General features: G+C 33.0%; 1 protein-coding gene across 1 annotated transcript; it reads right to left on the reverse strand.

The window, feature by feature from the left end:
• Window positions 1-1,669: 1,669 nt before the first annotated feature.
• LOC124442405 (general transcription and DNA repair factor IIH helicase subunit XPD-like) lies at window positions 1,670-17,968 on the reverse strand. The gene is given in 32 exon segments (XM_046992901.1): window positions 1,670-2,096; window positions 2,443-2,487; window positions 2,805-2,855; window positions 3,356-3,403; window positions 3,853-3,912; window positions 4,191-4,274; window positions 4,753-4,823; window positions 4,963-5,019; window positions 5,022-5,034; window positions 5,300-5,392; window positions 6,540-6,569; window positions 7,022-7,113; window positions 7,603-7,666; window positions 8,055-8,156; window positions 8,480-8,549; window positions 9,013-9,082; window positions 9,881-9,999; window positions 10,917-11,011; window positions 11,867-11,940; window positions 12,213-12,236; window positions 12,310-12,363; window positions 12,744-12,799; window positions 13,035-13,131; window positions 13,198-13,321; window positions 14,073-14,135; window positions 14,850-14,903; window positions 14,962-15,078; window positions 15,746-15,859; window positions 16,148-16,210; window positions 16,714-16,791; window positions 17,229-17,328; window positions 17,792-17,968. Coding segments are annotated over 32 exon segments (2,283 nt in total). The 5' UTR covers window positions 17,797-17,968; the 3' UTR covers window positions 1,670-2,000.
• Window positions 17,969-19,002: the final 1,034 nt, after the last annotated feature.

A 19,002-nucleotide genomic window follows, 5' to 3' on the forward strand; every position in this document is an offset into this window, starting at 1 on the left:
GCAAAAAGTTCAACCTCAGTCTATCACTCTTGATGATCAAATTACATCAAGACAAAAATATGGAATTAAAAACTAGCGGCCAACAGAACCAAATGTCACCACTAGCCAGGTAAAAAAGCTGTTAATATCTGTCACAACATTCATCATATTACCTGTAAAATTGTGACCCTGACGAAATTTCACGCAGTATTTTCGTCAGCTCATCAATAACTCCAGTCAAGTCCTTGCGAAGAATCGTGTGAATACAAGCTCTTGCAAGTTCCCACTGACCCACGCGTATATTATTCAAACAAAACTTTGTCAGAAGTTCAGCTTCCTCTTCCATATGCTTCATTGAAAAATCCATTGAAGCAGCCATGACATTTACATTTTATGTCTCATACCTTTACATCAAAAATACTAAAGTAAATGTGCCATCACTCATTTTTGCTTTCCTAAATTTCCAATCTTGTGATGAACTGTCATCACGAGGTCGAGGATTTGATAAACATAAACAATGAACCTGGAAATTGTTTTGCGGGGGGGTCGCAGGCTTAGGCAAATATTTTTCGAAATAGCTTCCGTAAATGATCTAATAAACGCACGTGGCGCTTATTAAGTTTCAGTTTGGTGAACCACATCCACATAATTGACAATCACAATACTAAGGTTACAGGAACAAGCAAAATGACCAATGGCCTTTTTACATGAAAACTTTACTTCTAAAGATTTTGGTAAATACGCAGTCTACTCCAATTTTGAAGAAAATTTGCCGTAACACAATAGAAACCATCACAAGTAAAGTTGATTTACTACTTAAAAAATTGAAAAAAAGAAAACGCACATCAAAGGGTGTTTGATTAATTTCTGACATATCAAAACTACAAATCTTTACTTCAAAAATTTTTCATCTGAAGAACATTCTATCCGTTTGATGTGGCAAGTAAAAATGGATTTGCTTTGGAAATATAAAAACATCTCCAAGCATTGCTAAAGAATACAAATGATTTAAAATTGTAGCGAGAGACTTGCCGAGCGGAAATCGAATTCGTGTGATAAAAATTAATGCCCAACATAAAGTTCTGATTAGAGCCATAGAAATAGACCAAAAAAAAACGAATTGTAAAGTTAAATTTATTGTGACGTTTCGTCTTTACTCAAAACATCTTCAGACAAATAATAAATAGGATGTTAAGACAAGATATTATATTTACAAATAGGTGTTAAATTACTACTAAAGGAAGCGGTGTCGAATGGATACATGATAAGGAAGTTAGGAAGTAAAATAAAGAGAAATTAAAAGAGGTTAAGTGGAATGGAGTTTCCTTGCACATTAAGTGAAGGCTTGTATTTATTGATTAGAAGGCTTTCATGAAAGCAAGCCTTCACTTAATGTGCAAGGAAACTCCATTCCACTTAACCTCTTTTAATTTCTCTTTATTTTACTTCCTAACTTCCTTATCATGTATCCATTCGACACCGCTTCCTTTAGTAGTAATTTAACACCTATTTGTAAATATAATATCTTGTCTTAACATCCTATTTATTATTTGTCTGAAGATGTCTTGAGTAAAGACGAAACGTCACAATAAATTTAACTTTACAATTCGTTTTTTTTTTGTCTATTTCTATGGCTCTAATCAGAACTTTATGTTGGGCATTAATTTTTATCACACGAATACAAATGATGTTGCAAATGAACAAATTATTTCTTCAATTACTATTGTCCACGTTAGAGAAATGGTTACCATGAAATATCTAGATGGACATTGCATGACTTATAAAATGTCACTAACAATTATCTTTAACGACACGCTGTCTACGAATGATATTGTAGTCACAGATCATGTTTCATCACAAAATAAAAAACTACTGGTGATTTAAACAGTAGATAATTCTATTCGTTCAAAATCACACAAATAGCGAGGGGAGTTTTTAAATGAAAGACTGTGTGAGCAATTTTTTAGTTTCAACTGACCAGCTTTGCTTCAGAGGAAAACAGTAAGATTCGAGCACATAACTTAAGAAACCTCCATAGCAGCTTGCTGGATCTTTTTCTGAAAATCCTGCGATTGAACCTGTTCCAACGTCAACAACGACAGGCCAAGCTGGTCTTCCTTCAAAGAAAATGGAGAAAGTGGGCATTATGAGTTCGATGTATAGCGTACAACATCGTCTCGGCAGTGTAAATTATCTACTGTTAATTACATTTAAAGCAGCCATCACAAAATAAAACGGTAGGTTTGCATAGTGCTGACGTCTTACAACACCAACAACTAAAATTTGTATCATAGGAAAAAGCTGAACTAAAGCTAAAGTCTCCAAAGGATATTTACAACGTTAAAGCATTTACATTCACCAAGAAAATATTGATTTTTTAAGTACACATTTGCTATATAATAGCCTTGAAAAGCCTTTGTATAGCATTTGGCACGATGCGAAAATATGAACTTTAGCTCTTACCCTGTGAAAAGGTTGGGCCATTTGACGCAGGAAATGCTTGGAAACCTAAAAGAGATATTTTTAGCATACATCTGATCTCTTTGAAGAAAGATTGGATCATTGGAGCGTTGGATTAGGAACCTTCATATCATGACAAGTCATCGAAATGTTACAAAATTGACATTGAATAGCACACACATGATCACAATTCTCAAGCGTGTTAAACACGCAAGTCAACATTGAAGTGCATCAATATTTTTTAGCCATATTTCAAAGTGAGAGCATGCAAAGTGGTAATCACGAGTATCTGAAGTTGATTTTCACGACTGTAGGAATTGTTTAAGTAGTGTTTTAGTTCAGCAAAATTTCATTATTGTATATACCTGAACAGCTTCGTCGATAGTCAGGTTACATGCAGAATCTTTCACATATTCCTAAAAATAGCAAATAAACTATAGTCTATAAAATAAGACGTACACGTCTCTAGATGTTTCAAAATCATCACTTAATTTTTCGCAAGAGTTAATTTTCATGACATAGAGAATACGTTTGTAAATGATGATCGTCCAGGTTAATAAAGTCCTGAGAAGGACTGTTTTTGTTGTTGACTGACGTTTCGACAACCTTAGCGGTAGTCATCTTCAGAGTCAAAGAAAAAAAAAAAAAAGTGGGTTCAAACCATTTACTTTACATAGAGAATACATTGAGCGAATCCAACTAATAATCTGGAACCAGAAACAATATAGTGCTTCTATGCATTGGTATCAGCTACGTAAATGGCAGTAGAAGTGACGTCAGTCATAACCAAAATCAAAATTGAAGTAAACTAATGTACAGTTGCATCATAAGTCGATAGAAAGTATTTGTCAGATTAAACAGTCACAAGAAACTACTATGTGTATTAACTGACAATAAACAACACGATCATGATTACCTGAATCCATTTGGGTAATTTACCCCGTTTATCCATCTTTGCAAATCTCTGAAAGGAGCGAATGCATATTTAAAAATGTGGACTAAATTTACTTGATCAGCTCAATTAGATTTTAACTTTAAAACTTTTAGGAGTTGAGCTGACACAGAACACCCATTAACTCATATTGCATGTGAGGAATTCTTTGCGATATTTAATGAAAGTTTCGCTGCTTATAAGTTAAAACTTCGGAAAATAAAATTTTACGTTTTAAAGTCGAGATATTGTGGACCTCATTCATACATGATGAATTCTAAACAACCATCTGATAAAATAAAAGAGTTCTCAACAAATGATAGTTTAAGGAAATCGTGCAGTCTAGTGGTTGAAATATGAAAATTAAAACCCTTTAAAATTACTGATAATCTAACACAAGAACTAAAAATCACCGATTGAACATACTGATTGAAGAAAAATACAATACATTTTAAGGGAGTTTTAAACTAATTTCACGATACCTTATCAGCAAACACCATAATTCCATAGTCAGTTTTGCCACGAATAGCACGACCAACACACTGTTGAAATTATCATTATTCTTTAGCTATGTTACTGGTTATTGAAAGTACGAAACAACAGAATTACAAAGCTCTACAGACACAACTGTTTATACGATAAACGAAAATGATACACATGCATTAATATAGTTGATCGAACCAGTTTTGAAAAACAATGTACTCACAACTCGTTTTGATTAACTGTCATTCATTGAACCGTTTATACTGTTGATTACTACCAACATTTAGGTTTAAAATTTGGGATTTTGGCAAAGACATTGTAATAATTTTATAATTACCTGAGCAGCGTGTCTCATTGCATCAAATGTGAGAAAATCATTTTCTCGAATATTAAATTGGTCTCTCAAATATTCCAACCTTGCCTGTAGAAAAACATATATACTAGAGATGAAAATGCATCGAACCACTAGACTGTTGATCCTAACAGGAATATGTTTAGTTTCCATAAAATTTTCATGAATGTTGTCCACTATATTTTACAGCAGTTGATACAATATTTTTTACTTTTACGTGACGGTTCATCGTATAAAAGATTCTGTTTTCAAATTTTACTTCTATATCGGATACCTAACATGCATATCAACATGCCTGGAATTTAATTTCGGAGACAGAAAAATGGATTAAATTAGTTACGTTGACAAAAGATTCCTACTTGAAATAACAATTAACCTTTACAAAAAATGTCAAACGAGAAGAAAACATCATGCTGTAATTCACAAATGAATACGACAGAACCATTTCGTTTTCATGTTTGAAGAAAAATTGTAACTATGACGTCATTTAGGTTTTAAACTCGCATTGAAATAAGAACACATATGTTATACAGTAAAAATAACAAACCTTGAGAATTCTGCTTTGTGTGTACACGTATGGAATGCCAAACATTATAACGGCACGGCCAAGATGATGATCTGTGAAATAGAAATTAAAACTGACACTAATCATGTGTTTTGAGCCTGCAAGTAATCTAAGAAAAACCATTCAAAACTGGATTTTTTTTAGCTGTTATTCAAAGCTTGTTCTGAGTCCTGCAATATTGCATTAACCTACCAAAATCAATTCCTTCGGAAACTTTACCACGAGCAACAGATAACAAAATAGCTCCCGTCCATTTTCACATGCCTGACAAGAGTTGAGAGATAATTGCAAACGAATAATCACGAAAAAATCTTTTAATTTATTTCTAGGAATTTTTAAAATCTCACAAAGAAAATTATTCAGTCTGATCGCGTGTCGAAAAAAATAGCAAATTGAGCTGTAAAGCATGGCTTTTTATTTTAGTAAATGATCTTATTACCATGCATGTATATTTTTTTCGAAACATAAAGCCTAGTATAAGTTTGCCTTGCATCTCATATATATTAAATTACATAAACGTCATGCTCACCATTTGATAATTGTGTAAAGCAAGACTAGTTTCCGCAGAATCTTGAGTTTCAATAAACAATAATTTGTTCTTTTGGATATTTCCAATAATTCCCTGCAAAAAGTTTTTCATTAGTCTACAATTCTCTGTTGTTCATCAAGTGTTTGGTCTTTGAAGCACAGAAAAATTGTGGGATTTCATTAAAATGCTAGCTTTTTCGCAAAAACTAAGGAATGACACAAATAAAAACTTTAAATTATTGACCACAATAATGTATGTGGGTTTTCAGCAACTTTTGAACGATCTTCACAAACAAAAATCATTTTGAACGATCTTCACAAACAAAAATCATTTTGAACGATCTTCACAAACAAAAATCATTTTGAACGATCTTCACAAACAAAAATCATTTTGAACGATCTTCACAAACAAAAATCATTTTGAACGATCTTCACAAACAAAAATCATTTTGAACGATCTTCACAAACAAAAATCACTTTGAACGATCTTCACAAACAAAAATCATTTTGAACGATCTTCACAAACAAAAATCATTTTGAACGATCTTCACAAAAATCATTTTGAACGATCTTCACAAACAAAATCATTTTGAACGATCTTCACAAACAAAATCATTTTGAACGATCTTCACAAACAAAAATCATTTTGAACGATCTTCACAAACAAAAATCATTTTGAACGATCTTCACAAACAAAAATCATTTTGAACGATCTTCACAAACAAAAATCACTGCTAATAAGATTAATAAAAGCACTGAAATGTACTCCAAGAACTCGGAACAATGACTTTATGACTGATTAGAGAAAACTATAGCCATCAGCCATTTATCAACATAACACAATGTTTCAAAGAAGAAGAACTAAAATAGGCTTATGTAGTTGCAATTTGGTAGAAAATAAATAGGAAAATGTGAAATAAATTACAGCATTTATAAATGCATAAATTACAGATAGTCAAGAATTAAGTTTCTTTGAAGATAAAACTCTAACTATTATTTTTCTTATAAATTACAAATTTGACATTTTGACAACAGTTATCAAAATAAATGAAGCAAAGCATGAAAAAAAAATTGGGAATTTATTAAAGAGTACATTTGGGAAGGAGTGCAAAGGTATACTGCAATAATTTGGAAAAATTGTAGAGGCAAGAGCATATGGACATGGCGTATAAAATTCTGACAAATTTATATTTTTGCGAACTCATCACAATACTTTAAAATATTTTAATTTTTAAATTAACCTGATCATTCCAAGCGGATACAACAGTTTCCTGAAAAGATTGCAAAAGACAAAAGTAAAATTCGAGGAAAAAGCATTACAATACAATAATTTAAATGTTTGACTTCTTGTTTTCACAAATGAATCATATTACAACAGGCATACTCTTTAACACCTTCAGGTACTTCATTTGAGTAAACATCCCATAAAACAAACATAAGACTTTAACATAAATTCACGTTTGAAATGGCGATTGAGGTTCCAAAATTCCATTCTTTAAATTATAAACGTAAGCGAGTGATACGAAAGAATGTTTTATGCAGTGCGGTGTTTGAAATTAAATGTAGATATGATCTTCGCACTTTGTTGGACAATTTTAAGCAATTGTCTCATGAACCTGAAAAATTCCTATCTACATTTAAGTAAGCGAGTGATATAAAAAACCCAATTCATGATGTAATTAAGAGAATCATGATAAGAGTTTAGAGAGAAGATAAGACTCACCATGTAATGATAACTAGGAAAGAAACAAACCACTCCATCGGGAACTGCAGATGAAAATTCTGCAAGTAAAATGCCGTAGTTTCGTATCACAGCTGAAAAAAAAACCCAACAAAGTCATAAAATTCTAAGATGTTTCGATTCCAAAATCCTCAACGCGCAACACAATTAAAGATGTAGTCATTGTGTAGCTTTGTTTAGCAAGCTATAGTATTTTACCATTCTTTACTGAAATTTAACATCTTTATGAAACACATGCTTGAAAATGATGCATAAAGTTGCATCAAAATATTGATAAATAAATTTATATTTGTAAATCAGAGTGATACGTTGTTAAATTAAAACACTTTAAATCGTCCAACTTTTGTCTTTCAATATTTGTAATTCTTTGGTGAAATTCTAAATAGCAAACAACTTGAGCGGACATCTATGTCATATTGGAAGATGGAAAAAGGTGCGCATCCCTCTTGAGTTCAGAACTTTTTATTGCTTGTTATATATAAACATATTTTTTATAGCAAATAACGCACACTTCTTTGGATGATATCCTGGATCCACGTTTACAATTATTATGAAGTACTCACCCATATCTTCTCTTGTTTCATATTTTGAAGAGATAACAACTTGGTCATTGCCACGGCTCACAATCTAAAAAGAAATTTGAAGTTTAAACTAAATATTAAGAACAATGTTTTTCTATTGCAACAAGCCTCGAAATCAATGAAGAATGATTCTGGCATTATTCTTCATTGCTGCAAATTAAAATACAAAACAGTTCACTACTAAACATGCAAACAATGTGTATGTCGTAAGGTTGAATGTTCTATCAATGAAATGCAACGAATGTAAAACATGGGTTTAAACTGCTTAAGACTGTGGCACCAAGAGAAATTCTTTGTGTGTTAGGAAAAATAATTCGCCTATCTCCAAACTCGTCAGAAAATGATATACTCGGGAAAACTCTAAAGATCATAACTAATTATTTGCCAAATTATGATGTTATATGTCATTAGACCAGGATAGACAATCGACATACCAGAGGGCAAACACAAGTTCTGCTCAGAGTCATTGTAAAGGTCGCCATAGTAACAGGGTTGAAGTCCAGCATCTTTGGATACATATCGACCGGTGACAGCGTCTAAAAATGCCATTATACAAGCCAATTTAATACACACTTCGTATATCCCTGAACAAAGTTAAATCTTGAAATCCATGATTAGAGCCTCACAACCAAGAACCAATAGATTTGAAGTGCTTAAAACAATTTGCAAGCGTAAAAAGTTCCGTTAAGTGTTTAAATGCTAAATGTGGGTACTTAATTTTCCCACTTTGTAATGAAATCAGCTGATATAGTATCTCTTGCAGCCATTCCGACCGCTGTTTTAATATTACTTCTTTCAATCATTACTTCAATATATGCTTTCTTCTATGATCATAAAAGTTAAATACAACAGTTCTTACACCCGATGTGATCACCACTGATTGAAATCGGTCAAAAACTGGTTTAACAGCAATTGAAGCATCCATGCAACTGTAATAACATAAACACAATAAGGTAAATAAACTATAAAATGTAGAGTATTTTGTTTAAACATTTGACTACATGAGCGATTTAGGCTAGAGAACGAGACAACCATAAAATAAAAGAAAACTAACTTTCTATAAATTTACATTTAAATTTTGAAAGCGAGCTAATCTTTACTAAAAGAAACAATAGACGATCGAACTCTTACGACCGAAGGAAACTTAAGCTCTTAAGGAGACGTAATATGTTTAAAATTTATTCAAGTCAAACTATTCAGGTTTCTAAGAATTGTAGCAAATGCATTAATATTCTAATCCCCGTCCACATAAGACATTAGTTTCAATAAGCTAAAGGCATCCGCATAATATCGTATTGTAGTTAGGTTTGTGTTTTTTCTTTACACACTATAAAATTGGTGAATACACAGTGAAATTTTAATTGCAACATCGAATAAATAAATAAAGTTTACCTTAAATGTAATATTGGATTAGGTATGGTTGGAGTACGATCATCAAATGGTTCAATGATCAAAATAAACCCTGAAAATAAACTTCGAAGTTATGTTTACAAGTATTAATATTCTAAAACACTTTCCGAGAAATACAAGGCTTAAGTTAGATTGGTAGCAGCATCTACGAAATATTTTGAGTTGTGAGATGGAACTTGACGATCAAAAACCAAAAACCAAAAGAAAAACTAGGGAACCAAGAATATTGCAACGTTTCGAAAGAGCACTGCCTTTTGACTAATTTAACTCAACCATAAAATACTTTTTACATTCCTCCTTTAACAAAAATTTCATTTTGATTTATGTATCATTCGTAACTAAACCTAACATACAAGCTGTTGCCTAAATAACACTTGCTGTTTTGTTCTTCACGGTTTAAATATAAGAGATTTTCCTTTTGTCAAACGGTTTAAATGGTTATGTATTGCCTACTTTGCTTTTACGCATGGTCGAGACAAGCAAAGCCGATAATGGTCAATGAGGTAACGAGTTTCAAAATACATTTGTTGACGAAGACAGACAACGTGCCAATGATATATGATTGTAAACTTGCACAGTTCATACAACCATCAGCTTTCCTTGTCTCATTTAGTGAGACAAGGAAAGAGAAATAATTGAGTCTTCCAAGTTTTTACAAAGATAACATTTAATAATTCAACTGTCCAAAATAAAAACCACCAACAAAAGGAATTAAAAATATCGTTATGGTTTTTGTTTGCATTTAGAAATCTTTTAAAAAGGTCGCCATTTAACTATGTTCAATGGTGAATCCACGGTTAGTGACAAAATGAATCATCGCAACTAATTTTCCATTCAAAAATCTTCTAACCTTTCGAATACGTACTGACAAGGGTCGCAAAACTAGCAATAAGTCGTAAAGGTCCATAGTCTGCGATATCGGGAAGTTCAAGCGTGTAGAGGAGGGAACGCAATCTTTCTGAACAAAATCTACAAAATAGAAAAAACATTACAGTGTTATACTCCTTAAACTGCTCATATGTAATGAAATAATTAGTTAAAATGACCAATAAAATTTGAATAAATGTACAATGGCATTTAATAGTAGCTATTATTTACAATTCTCTTGTTCTTGTTTTTCAAAATTGTAAAGCATTTTTATAAAAAGAGGAAAACTGCTGAGGATGCATAGAGGATTTAATATGCAGGTAACTAACAAACAAAACGTTTGATATTAAATTAAAATAAATTATTTCCGAATTTTTAAGATTAATTATCTTTGATGCTTTTCCATCTCCCCATAGTGAAGAATTTTAAAATTATCGTTACGTTTAACCTGTACACTTCCTTGGTAATACGAAGTAATTTTATAAAAAAATTTGTATCGCTGTTTATATTAACTATAGCGCTTCTCACAAAGTAAAAGCGATATTTTCATTAATAATAACTATCCTTAATAAAGTAAAACATCATTCAGAATTTAGTAACCTTTGGAAATAGCATGTTCTTAGACCATTAGCTTGTTCATCGCAGCATTCCATCTAACGAAATTGACTTAAGCTTCATTTGTTTGAATTTGTTAAGTTTCGTATTTACCCACATGTACGCAACGTACCTATTTTTAATGTGTTCACATACAAGAGCAATTGCAGCTCGGTGAGTAATGTGAAAACATATGATCACTTTCAGTAAAAGAAACCTGCTGTTGGAGTGTATGGAAAAACATTTTTCTGTCCGCTTATTGCTTATCAACACGCTTCTTGACAAGCTTCAAAATAGTGTATTAGCGTTTTCGTATTCTGTAGTTGCTATGTGGCGTCATATTATATGCCACGCCTTGAAGACCAAGTTACGTGAATAAAATGCATTCATATGAAGAACGGTAATTTATCTGGATGGAGACTAACCTCAATGGTTTTCTTTCTATACAAACTTGTTGATAAATATGTTGCAGGAAGGAAAGAGGTGTTTCAGACACAACATGATGAATACGTAATCTGGTCTATAACATATGGAGATATTTCGTTGCAATCACTTCAAAACATTAACGAAAACTTAAAATAAGTTCACACATAAGCTAAATATAGACAAAAGATGACTACATTAAATCCTGAATGTTTAAAGCAAGTTGTTGAGGCATTTTTAGTGTTTATAAAACACCAGTAATTAACTAGAATATAATTTATAAAATAAAAACAATGAAACGCGTGCGATAATTGGTCTAGAGCCGTGTTTCCATTAGCCTGTGCAAAACACATCTGAGCTCAACCAATGAAATCAATCAAAACAGTCAATCAGTCAAAGAGAATTTGCAAATCGATCATGAATACATTTTAGAGGAAAAATTAAAATGTTTGTCTTTTTCGCATTGTTATTTTACAAAAGAAATAAAAAAAATTTTTCGTGTTTGCACAGGCTTATGCAAGCCTCGGAGACGTTTGTGAGAACTTTCGAGTGTGTGCAACTCTCGAACTTCGGTCTCGGGCTTGCACTGATCTGCTCTCGAGTTCTCCCAAAGGTCTCCTCGGTTTGCATAAGCCCGTGCAAACACAGTAAACATCTTTTATTTCTTAAATAAAGCGACCAAAATGGTAAATACGACACTGCAACGTTTCAATGATTTCCTTGATGAGGTAGTGTCTTATCAAGTTTTCCAACAATGATATATGAAATGTATTTTTAGTGATGAAGACACTCTCTTGAATTTAAACACCACTCCTTTATAGTTGAATTTTAAACGCAAGAAGATAAGTAATTCCGACATAAGACTACAAACTATGTACCTTCAGGTATTCAATAAGCAATGTTTAAATTTTATATCTTCAGGTATTCAATGAACCATCTTTTAATTTTATACCTTCAGGTATTCAATGAGTCTCCTCATAAACCCAACATAATGTTCAGCTTGACGAATGTTTCCCGGTATTGCCTCTAAACACGAGGACGAGAAAAATGAATAAAGTGCCTACTAGCATGAGACGTCATGGCAACTAAGTTGGAACGTAGAGGTTATCATAACTTTAGGCAACTTTAGGATGGCTTAATACATGTAAATAATACAATATACAAACACAAATGAATTATGTGTTCAACTAAAATTTCGTACATAAAACCACTATGTGGAAAAAAAATTGCATCAACTATTCATCGCAGCATTCCATCTCGTGAAATTGACTAGAGCTCCATTTGTTTGAATTTGTTACCTTGCAAGACGTCATCCGGAAGAACTGAATGGAAATACAATGAACTACGAGTTAATAAGAACTGCAATGTTCAAATTCCAACAAATAGTAAGTATACCTGGATTGGCCAATATTTGGTCTGTTTCTCGTGCCACGTTTGCTTCGCGTAAACCTTCAAAAATCGTTTACATGCAAATTATTCAATTATTACATACAGTACGAGAAAATGTCCATCAGTACTGGCTGCATCGCTGTCGTTTTCACGAAATTATTCGAAAGAATGTTACATTGTAATCTGTATTCTGTTCGTTATTAACAATACAATTTAGAAACATACAGGCAACTGCTCATTGTGATGTGCGAAGACTGGTTCATATACTACAGATTCAAAGACTGCCTTTTGACTCGTAATTTGAGTCAGCCATAAAATTTTTTCATGCATCACACATCAAAGAATATCAGTAGACCAATACACCATCACTATCACACCAAAATAAAATGTGTGACAACAGTATTAAAACAGGATAAACATTAAAAATATATACAAAATACCTTCAACAAGTTGATTGTATTCTTCCCGCAATCTTGCAGTATCTGAGATTTTCAAGCTGTGAAACAAAAACATACAACATCACTGTTATATTTTGCAACTGTTGTAATGTCACGCACTATAATGTAATCCAGGACTGTAGCCACCAGGAGGTGTGGGTAGAGTGTGAATTGTTGTGGATGGGACCGCTATCTGCGATAGCTGCAACTTTTTTAATAAAATACTTAGTCGAATGAGTCGTATTGAGAAATGACAAATGAAATTTGTGCACGAAAAACAAGGTCACGACTTACTCGTTTATAGTCTTTGCAAGAGATTCCACATTATTGTGCGCTCGTTCGAGAGCACGTCGGGTAATAGTTACACTCATTGACTCAATACAAACATTATCTGAAAGTAAAGCCACGACAAATCAAACAGGGCAAATCACAGAACTGTTAATAAATTCATATTTACCTATATTATGGGCTTCGTCAAATACCACAACAGCCGACCTGGGCAGTCCTTTTGACACCAAATCAGCAATTTTAGGATCAAGTAAATAATGATAACTGTATACAATCACATTGGCATAATAGATCTAAAATAATGAAATATTTTCAAACTGATCACATAAGATTAAATAAATTTTTCAACTATTCTTGAGTTTCTATCAAGCTCCAAGGGACAGTGGCGCAGTCAGAATTTTATCACAAGGAAGGCCAGTCAAAAAGGGAAGGGGGGCCATAACATTCGTTAAAAAATATAATATATGTAAAACATAACATTTTAGCGGGGGGAGGAGGGCAAAATTTTGTCAGGGGGACCTTCCCTCCTCCCTCTTGCTACGTCACTACTCCAGGGTTTTAAAAAATAATAATATAGGACATCCAACATGGCTGACGAAAAACCCAAGAATTCTACGATTCGGAAAAACTCACACTGCAATTATTTGGAGTGTCCATCTCCAAAAATTCACAAAATTTCACAATAAAGATTTCTTCATGCCAAAGTTTTGGAAGCAATTGTATTTATCACGAAAGTGGTCAAAATTTCTAACTTAAACTTACTAAAGGCTAGCGTGCCGATCTTCCCTAGTAAAAAAGTGCACCGTTTATTGTTACAATGGAGTTGTTTTCAAATAGAATTATAACTCTTGCTCTGGTGCACAACAGAACCATGTCTTTAGCTTTATTTTGACCGATGCACTTCAAAAATAATACTATACGTCAACCAAAGTGTTATGTAAAGTTAACAACAATCTTGAAAGAAACTCAGCTTGCTTCAGGCAATCAAGCAGAAACCTATAACTCATACTGTTTGCTGCTGTTTACGCTGAACGTGGAACTTACGGAGTATCTTGCAAGAAAGTACGGGCACCATCCTTTCTCTCGCCCAACATCTTGTAGATCAGACTAATGTAATTTAAAATTCATATATAATAACAACTCAACCATCAGAACAGAAATTACTGATTGAAAAAACACCTTATAATTTAAATGTATTATAACTTTATATAGGTTAACAAGTATTGTCGTTTTCAACTTTTCTAAATTCATATCATGTACTAGTTATATTACATAGATGGGCTTCGGCTTATCAAAATTGGCGAATAAAATACATTGCAAACTGTGGCCTAGACTGCTCGATAATTGGCGGTGGGGGCATATTCACATACTTATGTTCTGGCGTATTGCGTTCCTTTGAAATCAATTGTTTCCCGCGAACCAACATGTATAGCATGCATATATGAACATTGCCCCCCCCCCCGTTAAAACACACCACTGATTGTAAACTGTGACTTGATGAAAATTGCAAACTGTTAAGCATGCATTTATATGTATGGAAATCTCTTTTATTCCCCCCTCCCCAGTACGTTAATAAGAGTGATGTTTATGTTCATTCAATACTTGCTTTAAAAGTTATTGCAATTAAGTGGAGGGCAAATACTTAATTAGGTCATAACGGGCATCAAAATCCGTCATGTTCAGCTTCGATTTCAGATAGTGAAATTTACTAAAGAGAGCCTCAATTTGAATATGTGGCTGTACATAAGGGACTCAAATCTAACAGCAATATCATGCATATATACATGCAATAAATTTCAACAAAATCTGTAATATACTAACAAGATTGTAAACACCAGGAGCCAGTTGCTGTTCCCGGCCACAGTCCTCAAACTCCTAAAAAGCAATTTCATGACTGCGAGCAAGCTACACGTGATCTTTACTACTTCAGAACCTCGTAAAAAGAACAAACAGGAACTCTGCTATCATGTTTATGTCTTGCTCTGATATATGAAGCTGTAAGTGTTTGACATTTTCCATCGACTTTTTTACCATCTCTATCAATGTTCACCTAAAAATTGCACAGATGCTCGTAATCTATCTATGGGTAATTAGATTATACTTAACAACAAATTACTGTTTTCTGCTGAGAAGCATGATTATCGTCAAAGAAAAAGACCCAGAGCTGTTTTACAAGACCAGTGAAACTAGCTTGATAACTGTTAATAAAGTCAAACTATAATCTAGTGAAACTGCAATAAAAATTTTCATGCTCAAATTTCTATCTGAATCATAACAAAGTCGAACTAGGGATCTCCCAGGAAAGTGCAAACTTTTAAAAAAACACTGTCTTCTGACTCGTAATTTGAATCAAACATAAAATGTTTCATACATTTATAAAAATAATTTCTCCGTTAATTCCCGTTTGATTTTGATGATTCATGTATCATGTAGCGAACATCTCGGCACTAACTTCATGGCAAAGAAAAATAATTTTAGTAAAACCTATCCACAAGCTATTGTCTAAATAAACAATTTTTTTCCACAGTGTAATCTCTATGGTTTTGGATTGGCTGGCTGCTTTGCTTTTGCGCACATGTCTTTTTGCGAGGCGGTCATTGAGGTAGCGTGTCTGAAAATGCATTCGTCGTAAATTATTCACATCACAGTTGTCACTATTTCACGATGATATGAAATTTTATTCTATTTTATTTGATTACGAACTAAGCTATTTGTACCTCAGGATGTATGCACAAATTCTTTCTGGAACTTAAACCGACACCTAAAATTTTGGGTTTCTTTCCACTTTCTCTTTCATAATATTCCAGCAAAACTTTTAGTTCTTCCAGAACCTGAGGGAGAAAAGGGGGTATCGATAAAACAAGAGATTTGAAGTGCAAATTAAAACACCATACACTCTGTCGACACTTTGGGTGGTATTAGCAACTGGACATATCGACATTATTGAAATTACCGTCGTGTTGACCAATGACGTTTTACAAATTCGACTGTGACTTATAATATAATCAGTTTTACAGATGCTTTGCACAGTTCAATGTCAACAATGTCACAGACAGATGTTGGATTCTTTAAGCTTCAATAAAAGACATTGACAGATACACTTAAATAACATTCTATACCTTTTCCATTTCAGGCACGGTTCGCGAACAATAGATCAATTTCGTGAGTTCCAATGGTTTGTGCTAACAATAAGCAAGTAACGAATAATTTCACAAAGATTTTTCTGCCTTCAAAAGGACCTTAGTTGCATATTATTTGTCATAGCACACATTGATTAATTTCAAAGAAAGTAAGGTTGTTTAACCATATATATTCTCCAGTGAATAATTTCAGTATAAGAGAAAACTTTATATATAAGAGGGAAGATTTTCCAAAACAATATTTCCACTTTATTCTAAAGTCATTATCAAGCTAATGACTCATGTTAAAATCAATACTGTGCCTGTTCAACACTGGCAAAATGGAACAAATATTTCCTAAACAGGTTTCCTACCAGTAAAAAATTAATCCCTTAATGAAAACTTGAGACATTTCTACAAGATGGTTTCCATTGGCTAAGTAGCTATGACCTCAAATGTAGACCTAAAAGCAGCCAATTAGAGGGGATGCACTTTGCTTGCCATGAAAAATGACAAAGCAAGCCACATCATATACTTGAGTACATGAAACATCACGAACATCTTACCATAAGGTATGCAACAATTAAAGATAAAAGAGATATAGTTTTTCCTGTTCCAGAAGGCATTTCCAATAAACAATGACCCTGAAGGAATGTTAGCAAAAAAATTTTAACATTCATCCTAAATCACAATCAAAACATTTTCCTATGAATGCCATAACTTCCATGATGACAATTTGTATTGTAAAATTTTTTGTTTCACTGTTATGTTTAACATAAGTCATTCATCAACTGCAAAAATATTTTCTAATTTTTGCATAGATTTTTTAATGATTCACTCAATGAAAATAAACAAAAGAAAAATATTTCCCAACAAGCTACAGGACCATCTGCATAGTTTCACCATGCCTCTTTGAAAAAAAAATTGATGACTTAGAATGTCTCTGGCAAGATGTGATGACAATATACAAAGAATTTTAAAATGTATATAAACCAATGTGTAACATTATCTCAAACAGGTTGTATAAGATACGTACCATTACTTTGTTCAGCTGATTTACACGGCTAGATAATGAGCTCACCTTTGCATCCAATGAACGTTTTAATTCATACATGTAAGAATATTGCTCTGGGTAGATATAGTCATAAGGGAAATACACCAACAAACCATCAATATTTATCCTAAAAATTTCACAGTGAAAACCATTCAAAGATCAAATTTGCAAAAAAGCATAGCATAAATACTAGTGATGGCACTTTAATAATAAACGAACTCCTTTTTAATGTTAAAAGAAGATACAAACAAATGCTTGAGCTATTTATTCTGCCTCAGACTCGGTGTTAAAATCAATAAATATAAATTAGGTTGAAAACTAAAATTTGTAAAGCTTCAAAAGTCAAAAAGGTAATTTAAGTCTTAGCACGTTTCTGACTAAGCTAGGTTTGGACTGTGGACACAGAAATACAACACACCAAAATTTCGTGACAGCAAAAGATAAAAATGAAGCATATTAGGTTCTCCAAATGATATATTTATACCAAAATATAACTTTGCCACATAGTTTCTGTCTAAGTGACAAACAACTAACAAATAAACTTTAAAGAAAGAACAAATACTGCACAAGTAACGCAACTTACTACTTACTTCATGTTTCCCGAAGAATTCCTCGCACAGTCGTACGTGCTATATAAAAATAATATATGGAGCTCTCACATTTTTTTTTAAAAAAATCCTTACTTAAATTTAGAGTAAATTTAAAAACGCATTGCCAAGTGCCAACAATAAATGTAAAATAAATTATCAAAATATCCCAATTCTCAATTTTCCCACTCTCATTTCCAGGCTCCCAGCAGCGTGAGGCCTTCAGTAAATTAATAAAAATAGGTACCACGACAATAAATTAAAAATAAAAATAAAAGGTTTTTATTTATGACGTTTCGTCTTTAACTTAAGATATCTTCAGATAAAATGGTAAAAATTTAGTCGAGGCTTTTAAATACAAGCATATATTTACAGGGTGATAAATTACATAAGAGGAAAGTAGGAAGTTTGGATGACAGGACAGGATAATAAGGGCAACATTGATTAGGGAACATATTAATTAGGGAAGGTGAAAGGAGATTGAGTTGCCTTGGGTGTTAAGAGAGGGTTAAAGTTAAGATATGAGAAGGCTTTCATGAATCATAATGTTATAATTGTAAGAGGACGAAGAGAATATTGAGAAGTCATTGAAATGGGCAGAGCCGGTGAGATGTGTTTCTTATATGAGAAAGAATTACTTATGGTGGTGGACAATAGGAAGCTAGGTTACCCTGTTAAGTGATGAATTACAAAGTGTTCAAATAATCTGGCGTGCAAATGACGAGTGGTTTGACCCACAAACAACGCGGAACAGCATCGACACTTAAATGAGTATACAACACGAGATGTCAGAAACTTGGGAACCCTATCCTTAAAAGGAAAGAAAGAGGAGAGACATTTGGAGGAAAGAAAGAGGAGAGACGTATGGAGGGGCGAAAGACAAAGCCAACAGTAATATGAGGAAAGGCAGCATTGCAGAGTCGAGTTGTTAGAGTGTAAATCTGAAGACAGTGCAAGCCGGTGAAAGGGAGGCAGAAGTACATGATTTTCTTAGGAGCAGTGTAGGATCTTTGGTTTCAAATACATTGTTGAGAAATCGGTGAGCATACGCAATATTAATATGTAATATTAATTACATACGCAATGTTATAAATTGCAGGAATGACTAGTGACCTGGCGCCGTGCTTTGTATGGTTTCCAATCTACGGTTTACGTCAAGGTTGTCGTCATCAGATTCATTAGTCATCACCAAATACTAGTTATACTTCCGGCTC

This window comes from Xenia sp. Carnegie-2017, unplaced genomic scaffold (assembly GCF_021976095.1).
Source record: "Xenia sp. Carnegie-2017 unplaced genomic scaffold, XeniaSp_v1 HiC_scaffold_20, whole genome shotgun sequence".
In the NCBI taxonomy this organism is placed as follows: domain Eukaryota; kingdom Metazoa; phylum Cnidaria; class Anthozoa; order Malacalcyonacea; family Xeniidae; genus Xenia; species Xenia sp. Carnegie-2017.